The 16,053-nt window shown below is 36.3% G+C and overlaps 2 protein-coding genes across 2 annotated transcripts; both read right to left on the minus strand.

Moving 5' to 3' along the window:
• Positions 1 to 10,003: 10,003 nt before the first annotated feature.
• LOC108652412 (fibrinogen-like protein 1) lies at positions 10,004 to 11,484 on the minus strand. The gene is made up of 3 exons (XM_018102595.3): positions 11,330 to 11,484; positions 10,400 to 11,262; positions 10,004 to 10,334 (listed from the first exon to the last, which is right to left on the minus strand). Exons 1-3 carry the CDS (start codon positions 11,408 to 11,410, stop codon positions 10,205 to 10,207), a joined length of 1,074 nt encoding a protein of 357 aa, XP_017958084.1. The 5' UTR covers positions 11,411 to 11,484; the 3' UTR covers positions 10,004 to 10,204.
• Positions 11,485 to 11,826: 342 nt separating this feature from the next.
• LOC108652413 (ficolin-2-like) lies at positions 11,827 to 13,134 on the minus strand. The gene is made up of 3 exons (XM_089260148.1): positions 12,983 to 13,134; positions 12,105 to 12,925; positions 11,827 to 12,035 (listed from the first exon to the last, which is right to left on the minus strand). The coding sequence occupies exons 1-3, from the start codon at positions 13,058 to 13,060 to the stop codon at positions 11,906 to 11,908; spliced, it is 1,029 nt and encodes a 342-aa protein (XP_089116274.1). The 5' UTR covers positions 13,061 to 13,134; the 3' UTR covers positions 11,827 to 11,905.
• Positions 13,135 to 16,053: the final 2,919 nt, after the last annotated feature.

The following is a 16,053-nucleotide window of genomic DNA, read 5'->3' on the forward strand; positions in this document are numbered from 1 at the left end:
CCCACTTAAAGTGCTTCGGTATGTGGCCCTTAGACCTTAAATTCCTTTCTAGAGAAGGTGAGAAATTTGTATACATTGTGAGCAATAAGGGAGGTGGATTAGGCACAGCTTACATGACGATGTTCCTGTTATTCGTGATACGTCATTCGTTTTTCTCTCTATACGTTATTCGCTTTAATTGTTATATGATATTCGTTCAACCTACGCTACGATCTTCGTCGTACTATACAATATTTTCTATTCACTATACCAATTTAATTTATACGATATTCATTTGCAATACGATATTCGTTTTACTTTCAATATAATACTCGCAGGTTTCTTACGATATGCTATTCGTTTAACTTATGATGTTATTTGCCCACAATATGATATTCATTTTATTTACTATACCCATACGATATTCGTGAAACAGACAATACGATATTCTTTTTACAATACAATAAGATATTAAGATATTCATTGTTCTTATGATAGGATATTCGATTTATTTGCGTTACGTTGGTCGCTCTACGATATTTAGTTTTTTTTTACGATATGATATACGTTTAGCTTTCTATATGCTGCTTTTCTTGCCTTTGATACGTGATTCATTTTATTTTCAGTAGGACAATTGTTTTACTTATCTTATAATATTTCATTAGCTAACGATTCAATACAGGTTCTACTTACGATACAATATACACTTTACGTGCGATATATTTATTTTCTTTACTATATTATATTTTAGTTTTACTTGCGATACGATATTGCTTGACTAACAATATTCGTGAACGAAGTCTTCTAATCTTGATTTACAAGTTTTGTATACTTTCATTTTATTCATGGTACTTTTACTTATAATACCTCAATATATATAATAATAATAAATTCGTCCAGTGGCTATGCCTCTCCTTTAGGTATTTGCTAGTCGAGCATTGTAGACAGAGTTGAGCTTCCTCAGCAACGCCCACAGCATTATTTTCGCATTTACAAGATAAAGACTTGTTTATTGTTCTGTTAACTACAAGCCTTTGAAAGCTATCTAAGCCAAAAAACTTTCGCCTCGTGCGCCTCTGGCGATGCACGCACGCTTTAATGTGTGCATGCACGGGAAAATTAATTGTTTCACATTCCGTGAACACCTGAGCCAGTCTTCATTGAAATGAAATAATTACTATTGTAAATACTATATATGGACTTTGAATTTAATTTCAGTGCGCATTGCCTATTCAATGTGTGTTGGCACTTCAGATAAGTCTGAGGCAGCTGAAATTTATTGCCAATGTAGTCAGGCTTAAATAATCGGCCGGTCCACAAGTCAGCCGCAGGCCTTGGCCTTGGCCAGAATATTGAGCTGACTAGTCAAAGCAGCAGCAGCAGAGGCTAAGTCAAAGCGGTGCAACTTTATTGGTAGGTGTTAATTTCGTGTCTGCAGTCAATACCTTGAGGATATTTAGTTGTTTTTAACACTTCGGCACCTGCTGCCACTTGACCTTCGGGCCGCAGCAGCCGTGTGCGACCCGCTTCCGTCTTTCGCATTCAATTACTTACAGCCATCCGGCCGGGCTTCAATCAATTTCCATTTTGAAGACAGCTGCGTAAAGCACGGCTGACTTGCTGGCCTGGGCATGGCTGAGTGGTTTGGGTGGCTCGGGTGCTGTGGGTGCTGTGGGTGCTGTGGGTGGTGTGGGTGCTCGGGCAACTCATTATGCTGTCACCTTAATAATTATTTTGGCATTTCAAGTAACATTTAATTATGCTAAATATTTTCGCTTCCAGCTTAAGCGCAACGAGGCGCAGGGGCAGACAAATTCATGACCTGTAGCAAATCCGGTGAGGCTGTGATTTTAGTTCGGCGCGCTGGCCTTTTGTCGGCTCGCTCTTTATCATTATCGTTGCCTGGCTACGCTCGACTTGCTACAGGGCAGCCCACTGTTGGCCGTGCTTTAGCATTGCAATTTTGTATCTCGGCAAAACTTACAAGCCAAGAACAATGTGAACAACTTGGCCAACTGAACAACTGTGCAACTAACTGGCATTTCATTCTATTTACTTTGTAATATTTGTTGTTGTTGTTGCTGTTGTTGTAAATGTTGGGTGTTTACTTAGCGGCTTCTTTTGTGTTCGTTGTTTCAGTTGATTTTGTAACAGGAATCGGCAACATTTTTCTGCACTGCCTTTTGCTTTCGTTTTTGTCGTTTGGCAATAGTGTGTATGTGTGTGTGTGTCTATACCCAGAGCCAGCCAGCCAGGAAACCAGGCTAACCAACCAACAAACCAGAGCCAGCCAAACCAACAAAACTAACCAGCGAGGCGTTGCTTTAATTGGGTTCACAATAAACTCTGTTGCTGTAGTTCGCTTTTTGCTCTCTGCTCGATTAAATAAACATTTACACTCGATTTAAATGCATACACAAAATTGTCTATGTGTGCGCATGTGTGTGGGTGTATAACTATTTGGAGCATTTGTTGTTATTTGTTATTTGAACTGAAATCTGCACTTAGTGGGCATTAAAATTGAATGATCCACAGCAGAGGTAGCTTGGCACATTATGCACACATTGTTGCGCTAGTTCGTATCTCTTGCCATGGTATTCGCATCTATTTTGTAAATATCTAATTTAATTAAGTCGAACATGATTAAGGTTTAATCGTGTGCTAAGCTTTGTGCTTATCTAATGAGAGTTCATTGTTCGCCTGGGCGCAAATAATTGCTTAAAAATTGAATGAAGCCAGGAGAAGGGGGGGCAGCTCTTGAGTGAACACAATTTGTGTTAATGTAACTCAGACAAAGCTATATATAGATATAGATTGGTTTCTACAAATTTTCATTTATAAATACTGCTTAGGTTCATTTAAAATCTAAGCAAAGCAGGCTTGGATCATGCGAAGAGCATACAAATATATATAAACTATGTAAGGTACTTAGGAAAAGAGATAGTCAAGCTCACATTCTAATTGCAAGTGTTCGTTCTGTCTGTGATTTCGGCTATTAAAGACTGTGCTGTATATATATAAATAAAAATTGTTTAATTCTGAAATCAATCCTCCTCAATCATGATTTTCATTATCAAACCTTTAGCTCTTTCATATTTTGCTTAATTTCATATGTTTAGTATATACATTCAAATAAACTTTTAATAGGAATATATACCAAAGGTAAATCTCAAATATAAACAGCAATACATATTGTAACAGACATATTTATATGCCAAAAAAATATCAGTTCCATAATCTATCTCTGAGCAATCCTTCTGCTTGCTTAAACTTTCAATACTTTACCTTAAACTTTTCCTTTTTTGCTGGCCTTAAATTAAACATCAAATGGTTAGGCCTTACAAAAACTAAACTTTAGTATTGTTGTTTTTGTTGTTGATTGTTTAGGCGAAAGTTGAGATTCTCATCTGTTGTTGGGCAAATTAACAGCATACATCATTGAACTGTAATCCGCCAACGCAAGGAAAGCAAACTCGAGCAGCATTTTCTATTTCTTGCGAAAAATTTGAGTGAAATAACGACTACGAAATACCCTGGTAAATAAAGACTAAGCAATAGTTAAACATACATGTATGTATCCTAATAAACAACAGAAGTTATCTCTGGGTTAATTTATTATTTTAATTATAGGCGCCCTTGGCCTTATCTCAATCCAAATAAAAAGCTAGGCAAAAAGCAAAGTTTTCGGAGGTCAGTTACTCTAGCATGCATATCGTGCCAGATAAACAGAAATAATATGGTAACTCAAGCGGAAATATCACTTAGGAGCCGGAGAGCACACAAAAAATGGGAGACTGAGGCAGATTGGCGAAGTGGCTTGGAAAAAGGCGGAAGGAATATGTCAATAATGACTAATGGCCGAGCGAGTGAGCCGGGGAGACTTTGTACCATTGTCCGATTCGTTTGGCCCATTTGTTTATTGTTGTCTGCGCTCGTTCCACGGCTTATGGATATCGCCTTTTGGCATTTTTATTTATTTTTGCATATTTTCTATTTGAGGGCGCTCGTTTCTGTTGATGTTGAAATGATTTGGGAGCCTACATTTTTTTTTTACTTTCCTTACTTCTTGCATGTATATATGAGTCCCAGTTGGTTTTCGCTTTTAATTTGGAATCTGGGCAAAAGTTTTCAACGCAATTCGCGGCTGGGATTTCAAATGAGGTTGCCAAATGAAAAGAAAGCAGGAAGAAACAAAAAAAATGTTGACTTTTAACCAACACACACACCAAGTGTTGTAAAACTTTTAATTAATTTAAGCTTGTTTAATTTATTTGCCACTGAAGACGCCGCAACATACTTGTAAATCTGTAAAAATTAATTCGCAATCATTACGTTAAATTCTTATATTAATTGCGCCGAGATGAAAGCAATTTGAAGTAACTAGGCAATCAGATGGAAAAAGTTCTTGAATTTCCTCGAATTTATCAATCAATAATTATAAAATAAAAATAATAAAGCAACACCCACAATAATTTGTCTCTAAACAAAACAAATTAAATATGGAAAAAAAAAAAGCGGCTGACCAAGCGAAACCTCTCAAATGTCATGGAGCGAAAGCTCATTACAAGTAACATAATACTTGTGCTTGTAGGCAGGCACGCAGGCTCTACAATAATACCCTAGATGAGGGTCTGTGAAGAGGCTGTGTGAGCATGTGTTTGTTTGATAACTGCGCAGAGCTCTTAAGAAAAGGATAAGGCAGATGTAGTTTTATTATTGATATTAGTATATATAGTGTAAATATTTACACTAGTATATATATACTATATATATAGTATATATATATATATAGTATATATATACTAGAGAGTATATATACTAGAGAGTACTCTGATAATGTTAAGTTTAGCAGAGCTCTTGATAAAGGCTAACATATTTTTAGCAAGCTCTTAAATTTTGATATCGTTCATATAATACATCTTTATTAATGTTATATATTTCATAGGTTATATATTTATTTTTACTTCATTGCAGAAGTATATATTCTTGTTTTATGTATCCTTCTTTTTATATATATATTTTTTATATGAACTTATATTTATTATTATTTTTTTTAATTATCTAAAATTATTTTTTGCTTTACTTTTTTATATATGATCATATATCTCGAATTTTAGAACTCTACTTTTGGTAGAGTTATATTTTTTTTATATATTTTATTTTATAAATAGAAACTTTATTGTATATTTTGAAATACTTATGCATATTTTATTTTATCTTTAGCTTTTACAAATAAATTTGATCAAGCCATGACATTCATTCCAAAGCAAAGTCAACTTTTGAGCTTAGGCCATATAAAATATCAATTAAATACATATAATATGAAATATCAGAAATAACTACCTTTACGGCCTATCCACAGACTAAGCTAAACTAAAACATTTCTGTCACAAAAACTTCATACATATCGAATATATCTTTAAGGTCTTTAAGCTTTCCTTTTCTACATTGTCAAAAAAAGAAAGAAAGAATCATTTCTGTTTGTATTGATTGATTGATGGAATTCAATTAAAAGGCCACGTTGTATTGGCTCGCAGAATATCTCCAAGTCGCGCCCGTGCAGCTAAAGCACTTCCACTTGTTTTCCTTGTATGCGAGCTTGTTATGAGAAACTCTCAAAGAAAACACGTTCAACACATTTCATGGTGTCTGAATGGCAATGACAAATCTTTGTGGTCTCCAGGCCTGGCACAATTATGGTCAGCAAATAAAATGCTCATCAGGAAGGCGAAAAAAAAAAAAAAAAGAGGAAAGTGGCGCACACGCAGCCCAAATGGAGGCAGACGCATTTGTGTGGCGCCCTCCCGTATAAATAACTGCGAACGCACAAACAATGCAAAGCACTAGAGACGAGGCACAAAAACAAACTTGAATTGCACACACAGGCACAGGCGCACAGCCTAAAGGGGCGGGGGGGATCGGAGCGAGCTGGAGCGCAGTGCTCATTGTAGGCAGCCGATGTGGCCCAAATTGTTGTCATTGTTGCGTATACGCCCAGGTGTGCAGCCCAGAGAGTCTCTATACAATAAGTGTGCCAAAGTCGGCATGTTTGACTGTGTGTGTGTGTGTGTGTGTGAGTGAGCGAGTGTAACTTTGTGTGTGTGTTTGTGTGGTCTATGTAATTAATGTTTTCCGTTTCTACTGTGGTGTTTGCGGTCCGAGCCTCGACGGCCTCGAGCCAGTGCTGTGAAAGTGCGCGAAAGTGTGAGAGCGTAAAGTTTACGCAAACAGGAAATTGTTATCGTTTTGTCGCCTTAAAAGAAACTCATTTAGCAATAGAAACCAGGTCAGCTAGTGTGACTAAAAGATACCCTGCGGGTGGAAGGAAGAGTATAAAATGCATACAGATTAAAAACTCTTTTGATGCAAGACTAGATTTGGTTGCTAGTGAAAGTAGAAAACAAATTCGTTATAATAACAAATTCGTTATGAAAACAAAAAATAATAGTAATAAATAAATAAGAATAATAATTAATAATATTAATAAACTATTTTTTTTTTTCATATTTATTTATACTGGTTTATATATTTTAATTATTCATTAATTTTATTTATAATATTAATAACGCTTTTGGGTTTATTTTTCAGTTTTTTCTTTAACTCTATTTATTTATTTATATATTATTAATTATATATTTATATATATTTATATTTATTAATTAACTCTATTTATTTATTTATTTATTTATTTATATATATTTTTTATACGAGCTGACGAAATTTACGCAACTAACAGATGCCTTTGAGAATATGAGACGAATTTGTTATAATTATTTAGCCTCTGGATTATTTGAAAACTAGCTAGATAGATTCACATTTTAAGCATATACATACTTATATTCGCAAAAATATCGAAATACGATATGAATAGCATCATCAGCGATGAGTAACTAAATCTGTGAGGAAGTCTGATCATTTCCTGGCACAGAATTAAAGACTTGACCAAAATTTTCAGCTTTTGCGGCTGGGTCAATGACTTGCTGATAATACTGCATGTAATAGTGTATGTGTGTACATGTACGTATGTGTGTGTGTTTGTTAGCTTTGGATGGGTAATTAAGATGCTATCTCGTTGCGTTGAAATGTGAGTCCAAGGTTTTTTAGTTTTTTTTTTGCCTTTCGGCTTTTCGGCTTTCGTTGCTGTGCTTTAAGTGTGACGCGTTTAATCAGCTACAATTTGTATGTCTTTTACCATTTCATTCAATCAATGCCGCTGACGGCCCACTTGGACGCTCCTTTGAGCTGTCCCAGAGTGGAGGAGCCGCTAGAGCCGTGGAGCGTGTTATTAACGCCTGCAATTTGTGTAACATTTCACGCACTTCACGTAATTGATGGCTATGACTGGGGGCCCCAGAGCAAGTGCACGCACAAGTAGAATGTGGGCGGCTCTACTTGGCCATGCCCACTGGGCTCGTAACTTATTTAGTACGTGGACTTGGTCATTGGCAGCAATTTCTTTCGTTCTCTTTCTTTCTTTTTTTTTTTTTGCTGGGCAGTTTTAGGCGGCGCTGGCTGCCTAAAAGCATGACGTGAACCATTTATATGACCAACATATTTGAGGCATGTTTATGCCAAAGAATGCCTGGCCAAAACGAAGGAGAGGACGAGCTAAGCGCAAGGAAACAAAAGAACAGTGAAAACATTGACCGAGAGGAAGACAGGCAGTTAGCGTGGCTTTTGTTTACGGAAGTCTACTGACCAAAAGGTTCATTCACATGGCGCCATCCTCTGCCGTCGGCCCTGATCGATTTGAGTTTGACCTGTCAACCGATGACAATGGAAGTGACTCGAGCTTTTGGGCCACAGCAAAGCCGACAATTTGTGTGATAAAATATTAAGCAAACTCTGAGTTGAATCGCACGAGCTCTTATTACATTTTCGGCACTCGTATGTGCTGAAATTGTTGGATTTGGTTGATAATATTGAGAGAAAACTAAGGGAATATTTAGTGGTTTTTATATTAGTTTAACTATGTCAGGTTTAATTATTCTGAAAACCTTTTGAAAGATTGTTATTATTATAACAGTTTAATGAAAGAATTATATAAATATTTTCATATAAATTAAGGAAATAATTTAAAGAAACTCATGTTAATATTTCATACAAATTTATATTTTATTGTATTTTTTACTGACATTGATTTTATTTAATAAATGGAAAACAGAACATGATTTGGAATTTAAAGTGTTTTTTCCTCTTTCTAAAATTAAATATTTAAATTGCAAATTTTTTCTTTGCAATAAATAATATAATACAGCTTTGCCTATTATTCAAACTCTTTCATTTTGTTTTGCTTCACATTTATGCCTCCTAGCCATTGTTTATAACTCGCTCAAATTAATTTCGATCGTTTCGCTTACCGAATACAACACTCAATCGACGGGCTGCAATTGTGATGCGATGTGATTTGTGGTTGCCTTAAATTTGCATGCACCGCGCTTGATATGGCCGAGGCGTGACTTGGCGTCCAATTACTCCAGCTAGCGAAAAGTAAACCTGAAAGCAATTCGCAAATTTATTGGTCGAGTCAACAACTTTTGCACTTTTGAGCAATTTGATACTGAAGCGGATTACAGGCGAGAAAAGGCACTGCACACCAAATCGAAATAGTTTATACATTTTTGGTTTAGTTTGTATGCAAAAAACGGCAGAGTGAGAGAGAGAAAGACAGAGAGAGAGAGGGAAAGAGAGAGAATAAAAAAAATATTAACAGAAAAATGAAAATGGAGTGCTACAATGGGCGAATGGCCACAGAATTTCCAGCGAGCACACAAACAAAATGGAGAAAACTTTCAATTTGCTCAGTCAAGTATCGAAATGGTGGCAATCAGGCAGCCATGCGCTCAAAAAACTTAGCGTAGAATAAAACATAATAAAACACAAACCACAACAAGTGCTGCCAGCGCTGGTCCACCCACTAGACAAGAACAAAAAATTCCAAAAAGAAGAAGAGTGCAAAAAAAATTGTTGAAGAACTTTTCAATTTGGCCGCAAAATTTGAGCAATTTCCTTAACGGCGCATTTGGAGCATTTTTGCTCGGAACAGCTGGCTCTGCGAAGCAGCCAAAGGGGTGTGCCAAGTGTGTGCTTATATGAATCTGCATGTGAGTGTGTGTGTCAAAGCTGCCACCACACTGAAAGAGCAATTGGCAATGCAAAAATTATGGATTATGCAAAGTTGCTCGAAGCGCATACAACCTTGGCCCAAAGCACCTATTGAACTCTAATGCATTCAGAATGATTTTATGAGACGCTGCAACGCTTCGTTCGATAGCCTTGTAGACAATATTTTCAATTGACAGAGACTTTGCTCTAGGGAACATGATTGTTTGACTAAATGTCAAACAGTGCAGCAGCTGCAATGATTTGCAGAGCTGATATTGCTTTGCCACTATCAATAAGACTTGTTGACAATATCGATTGCTCTCATTAGGCACACTCGATCGGTCGTGTTTTACTTATTCTCTCTGTAAGTAACAGAAATTTGCAACACGGTATATATTACAGGCATATATTACTTGGATACTTCAAGTGAAACGTAATAGAGATTTTTTAAATATATAAATATATAATATATATTATATATGTATATATATATATGTATATATATAATATATATTATATAAATATATGCATATAAATCAATCACACTTGTTTAATGTAATGACTCTGCATATCTAACCGGACATATTTTAGATTAAAAAATTATGCACAACATTAAATACTAAAATTTTTATAAAAATTACATAGATAATTTTAAGCTATTTTGTTGTATATTAAAAATTTAAGTAGAGTAAATATTTATTGAAAAATAAAATGGTAACTCTATTAATTTGACATTGTAGTTATTTAAAAAATAATAATAAAAGCTAACTAGATAAACTAAGAGTGAATAATATTTTATGAAAATATATCAAATTATTACATAATATTATATTTAATAAAAATAAAATATAACAAAAATGTGTATAAATTTGTGATTCCATAGACGTTTGAAAAAGCTTAAAATATCAAAACATATTCATTTTATATCATTTAAAAAAATATTTATTTATACAGATATTTCTTTATTTAGATAATATATGTTTTACATTTGTATTGATAAAATGGCGTAACTAATCGTATTACTTTCACATTTTAATTCCAACAAATATATATGTATATAAAAATGATGATTTATAAACTGTAAACGCTACAAATCAATATTTGATTTTCTTTCTCAAGCTTACATCGATGTATATTTGGGTCGTATCATCATCTGAACAGACTTCAATGAATAATAGCCATGCCAATCATACCACCAAATGCCCTGCTCACTATGAACCCTTTCATTAAAGTATTGCCCGTTGAGGTTGCTGCGATGAGATCAAATGCTATTAATAAAACTATTCAATTAAAGCGAGTATAAGGCCTGTGTTACCTGTTGCCATAGAGGTTGTACCACCAGCCGCTTCGATAATGCGCGGCACAATTGCCTTGGGGCCAGCGATCGTTATCGCGGTCATAGGTGGTGAAGTCGTCATGCAGATTGTATGACAATGAATTGCGAGCGTTTCCGGTATAGGTGCCCAGTGACTTGAGCATATAGTTTTCCTGCTCGCTGCCAATCAGAAAGTTGTCGTAGCGAGCGTAACGGATGTTCTCGTCGAAATCGACAAGGGATACGTAAAGTTCGTAGGGTAGAGATTTGGTCAAATGATGCAGTGCCTCGAGTCCAATAAAGAACTCATCGTTCAAGTCGCCAAAGCCCTTCTTGTACTCAGCCCAGTTACGGTAGAAGTCAACCCTTCCACTGAAGCGTCTCTGCACCACCAACCAGCCGCTTCCAGCTGTTTCGGCATCGCATCGCACAGAGAGATTGCCGAAGCCATGGACAAATATATCATGGACATCGGAGGACTCTTCGAAGGGTATGCAATTTATGGCCAGATCTTTAGCCAACTCTTTATAGCACGAGTCGGAAATCGAACTGTTCAAGCTGGCAATTTCGTTAAGTACTAACCTAAGAGTTTCGGTATTGGCATTCAATTGGGCCTTCATCGATTCGATTGAGTTCTTATCTTCAGCTTGAGCTTTGTTAAGCGCCTGCATCAGCTCATCTTTAGTATTTGAATGCTGCACCTGAATGGCATTTAGCTGTTTCTGTATTTTCTCAATTTGCTTCTTCTTTTCCAGCATAGACGCTTCATAGGCTTTCAACTGCTCGTTTGTTTCCCGGTTGCTCCTGAACAGAGGTTTCATCTCATGTAGGCAAGCCGAACTACATGTCTCAGTTGAGTTGGCCTATTTATTATATAAACAAACAGAAGACTATGACAACTACAAATCTCGTAAAACTCACTGTACTCACATCAGTTTCGTGAAAATCGTAGCTAGCTGCCAACAATATGAGCAGAAAAAGCTTTAAAATACACAAGTCTAGAGCTCTCATGTTCGATGTGCACTGCCCGACTGGAAGAGAACGAATATTGTATGCCTGCACAGCGAATTCGCTTTATACAGCAACAAATCAGGCACTTATCAAAATTATGTTTTTGCTTATGCAACAGTTTGCAATAAAAAAAAAAATGAGAAGACAAAGGTCTCCGGTTCAGTGTAAGGGCGATTATATTTCAAATAATTGAACAAGACAAGTCGCAACGGGAGTGTATACCCATTGAAACTTGTGTTGACTAGCATATATCCAAAGCGTATTCCAGGAGATAATGGATAATAGAATTAAACAGTTAAATCGGTTTTCGCCACCGATTATAAATAAATATAATTTTGCCTTTTTTGTACCTTTCAACAAAACCAATATACCCTGCATTCACAGAATAAAACGAATAAAACATGTGTTTCATTTCTTCTATTACAAATCGAATAATTTATTTATATTTTCGCCAGACTTTATCAGTTTTTAATCGGTTTACTTTGTATGCTTAGCTCAGAGCAAAGTGTATTTCGGTCTAATGAACATTGCGACGGATTTTAGCGAATAATAGCCATTCAGTGTGTACCACCAGATGCCCTTCACACTCTTCTCGCCGCCCTTCATATATCTGCCATTGAGGTTACTGGACGGAAGTAGAAGGATTTAGTTAGTAATTAGGCACGATAATCGTTATTGCTAGTTGTTCACTTACCTATTGGCATTCCACTTGTACCACCAGCCACTCTCATAATAGCTGGCACAGCTGCCGCCCGACCAAGCGTCGTTGTCGTAATCGTACGTCGAGAACTTGTCATAGAGATTATATTTCAATGAGTCACCGGCATTGCCGCTGTACGTGCCGAGAGACTTCAGCATATATTGCTCCTGTTCGCTGCCGATGAGAAAGTTGTCGTATCGTGCATAGAACATGCGATTCTCAAAGTCAGTCAGCTCGACATAGAGCTCATATGGCCGTGATGTGGTCAGCTGGTGTATGTACTCCAGGCCCAGAAAGAATTCACCTTGATAGTAGCCGAATCCATTGCGATAGGCCTGCCAGTTTCGATAGAAGTCAATGCTGCCATCGTGGCGACGCTGTATGACAATCCACTCGACATCCGAATCGCAGAGCACTCGAAATGGAGCGTAGCCGGGAATCTGGATCAGCTGAACACTGTTCGCATTCTCGATCGCAGAGCAACCACTTGGCCTCCTCTCCCTCTCTCTCTCCCTCTCCCTCTCCATCTCCATCTCAGCCAAGTGCGTTGTCAGTAAACTCTCCAAGTAGTTCACAGAGGCATTCAGACTGCTTATTTGAGCTTTTAGCTCGTTTACGACTGCCGTCGCATCTGCTGCCGAAGCCACTGGAGACTTTATTAGGCCTGTGCCAATGAGATCCGCTAACAGACTCTGATTTGCATTGGAAATATTTACTGTGTTTATATTCTTGTATGTTGCGTTTATCTGCATAGAGCCCGCACTCCCGTTGACATCGACAATGTGAATGGTTTTACTCTGCAACACATTGCCCAACTGCAAATGAGGGAATTCAGCACAATTTCAATGGGGATTTACGACTGCTCGACCCACCTGTTTATCTTCAGCAGCTGCTGTGGCACAGTATTCCAGAAGTAGAATATATACGAAACATTGACCCTTTATCGACATCTTCGCAGTGAAAATGTAAGAGTCGTCGTCGTCTTTTGCATATGAATTTGAATGGAGAACTAAACAGAAGCTGTGACTTGACTTAATGTTATACAGTAATAATTGTTATTTGTTCACGCTTATCCACTTTATCACTGTTAGCTTATCAAGCTGCTTCATTCAAAACATTTTCACGTTGCTAATTTGATAAGAAGGTGTTATACTCTAAATAAATAATACACACATTTATATTAATTTGTATAAATATGCATTTATATTGCACTAAAACTTATTCGGCCAACTTTAAAGTTGCCCTCAATATAAATAACTTATGTATATATGTATATATATCCCAATTAATTAATTTATGTTCTCATAAAAAGCTTTTACTTCATGCTTGAGCAAATATTTATATGTGCGAATATGTTGATAAAACCCGAGATAACTTTGTTGGCGATGAGTAAGAGTCAAGCAGCATCAGCAGCCTTCATCAGCAGCTTCTGTTTTTCTGTATTTATTTTAGCTCAATATTCAATTAAAAGTTTAAAAAAAATTAATACATATTTTAATTAAATTTGAATTAAATTAAAAATTAAATATCAAAATGTATCTTAATAAATAGAAAATTTTAAATTTATTTTTTAAAGTATTATATTAATTAAATATATATAAAACTGTAAATTGTATAAACCTATTTATTTTAAATAATCCATAATACGTATGTATATGTTTAAAATACCTTTAATTTTATTGCGACTTAAAAATTATACAAATTTAAAAAATGAATCTATTTAATACTTAAATGTAAAAAAAAAAAACATATGTTTAATTTATTTATTTATTTTATTTTATTTTTGTGGATATATTCCATTTCCATTAATTCGAAATGTTATTGATTTTCCATTTGTTTTCTATTTTCAAACGCTGAAAACAAACAAATCTTCAAATTTAAATAGAAATATATATAAATCATATTAAATAATAATCATTCCATAAAAAAATAAAATAACAAAAATATATAAAATTGATATTTCATATATACACATTTACACATATATTTAAATTTGTAAATAAAAAAAATTTAAATTAAATTAAATTTACAAATTAAAAATATTTGCAACTTCCCTTATTTTAAGTTTATTACATTGTTAAAATGCATAAATTCAATATTTAAAAATCTGTCAATTCTATAAATATTTATTTATATATCTTTATAAAATTCATTCAGTGAAACGAAATCTCGTTCAGTTTTGTTGGTCATTTAAATTTGTATTTAAATTAAATGTGAAATGTTTATTTTTATTGCTCAATTGTAAAAGGTGCTCACGAATTTCCACCTGAGATTATGCCATTTGCTATTAGCCATTAGCCTTAAGCCAAAAAGCCAATTTGCCTAATCTGCCTTTTTCATATTAAAGCACTCACACACACACACACGCACACACAAAATTTCTTGTTTGTTTTGAATGTCAGATATACAAATGTATATATATATATATAGAAAATATATATACATATATATATTCCGAGCATATTGAGGTGCGAATGTATTTATAAAGCGACTTTGTTGTATTTTTAGTTTAGAAAATCGAAAAATTGAATACAAAATAATGCAAATGAAAATGAAAATGCTCGGGCCAGACCTTTAATCTGTTCATTTTCAATGCCCGATTTATGAAGTGCGAAGCATTAATTTGATTTTTTCCCTCCACATGCATACATATATGCATATGAGTGTGCGTGTGTCTTCGTATGTATTTGGCCATAATAAATTGGGTCAAAAATGTATGGAATTGTGTTGGCGCGCGCTTTGAAGTCACTCTGTCCCCTCCGCCCGCACCGTCAGCCCCCGCACATTTGACTTTGAAATTGAAATTGGAAATAGTAGAGTGTGGTGGCGTGCGAGCAAGGTCAGTCCAGAGTCTACGAGGAATTTAATTAGCAGCTGCACACTGGCGGCACAAAGCATAGTTTATGTATAAAACGCCTCGGCAGCCTCCTCGGGCTGCTTTCATAATTCAACTGACAGCTGAGTTTGCGCTGCATCAATATGGCAATAAGTTGTATCCGGTTGCAGCGTCTTTCGTTTCGCCACTTGGCGCACGTAGCGACTTTTAAGTGGTTTCTGTACTTGCGCTTGACCTCAAACTTTCAACTTGGCCCCGGTCTGGGCCGAGGGGATTTGCATTTGCAGCTGCGTGATGCAGCCGCGTTAACCTTCTACACTAACCAGACACCATCATCACAAGCCCATTAAAATCCTGAGAGCGCAGAAAGCGCCAGCCCCGACTCCGCTGGCCACCACCAAGCCGGCTAGCCAATCGACCGGGCACTTTTCCTATCCTTGCCAGCAGCTGGTTATCCCTTGCCATTGTCTGTCCAGAGTGCGGCATATGGACAAGTGCATAAGAATGCAGGCAGAGCATCATAATTCCAGTCTCTACACGGCTTTGACTTTGACTCGCCAGCTAATGAAATTCGAAATAATCAATATGCCTGACCTTCAGGCTGAGGCAGCTACAGCACCAGCTCATGGAGCATCAATGTCCGGGTTGATGGGGCAAAAATGGAAAACATTTCGCCCAGCCCGCGAGGCAGTCTGTGGGCGGCAGGGGGAGGTAGGTGGCATAGCGCCACGCGTGCTGTGTGCAATTGTTGATTTGCTTTGTTGCCCACACTTTGCGCATTTTCCAACACTTGCCAAGCACTAACATTTACTATCGCTCTGACCCCAAGCCAAAGCCAACAAATTGAAGTCTATTGCTCTGGCTTGTGGCGCTGAAACTTGAACAGCAATGAACTCATGCTAAATACTCTACTCGAATGAAGGATTTAGCGAGTGCCGAAAGAGTGTTGTCTGTGAAGAGAGTATTAAGAGAGTATACAAAGAATTTCAGCTGTCAAATTGGCTCTCAATGGCGCCATCTCCAGTCAGTCGAAATGCTGCCTCGAGTCCGTGTTAAATCGCATTCGAATGGAAATTTCGTAAGTGCATTTGGACCTCATCATGCCCG

The sequence above is a fragment of the Drosophila navojoa genome, chromosome 4 (assembly GCF_054131105.1).
Source record: "Drosophila navojoa isolate 15081-1374.11 chromosome 4, UAZ_NAV_1.0, whole genome shotgun sequence".
In the NCBI taxonomy this organism is placed as follows: domain Eukaryota; kingdom Metazoa; phylum Arthropoda; class Insecta; order Diptera; family Drosophilidae; genus Drosophila; species Drosophila navojoa.

Coding starts and splice junctions, on each gene's coding strand:
- LOC108652412 (XM_018102595.3), bottom strand. CDS start 11,410: ATGAGAGCTCTAGACTTGTGTATTTTAAAGCTTTTTCTGCTCATATTG. Junction 11,263..11,329: donor ACGATTTTCACGAAACTGAT/GTGAGTACAGTG, acceptor TATAATAAATAG/GCCAACTCAACTGAGACATG. Junction 10,335..10,399: donor TACAACCTCTATGGCAACAG/GTAACACAGGCC, acceptor ATCTCATCGCAG/CAACCTCAACGGGCAATACT.
- LOC108652413 (XM_089260148.1), bottom strand. CDS start 13,060: ATGTCGATAAAGGGTCAATGTTTCGTATATATTCTACTTCTGGAATAC. Junction 12,926..12,982: donor CAGCTGCTGAAGATAAACAG/GTGGGTCGAGCA, acceptor CCTCATTTGCAG/TTGGGCAATGTGTTGCAGAG. Junction 12,036..12,104: donor TACAAGTGGAATGCCAATAG/GTAAGTGAACAA, acceptor ACTTCCGTCCAG/TAACCTCAATGGCAGATATA.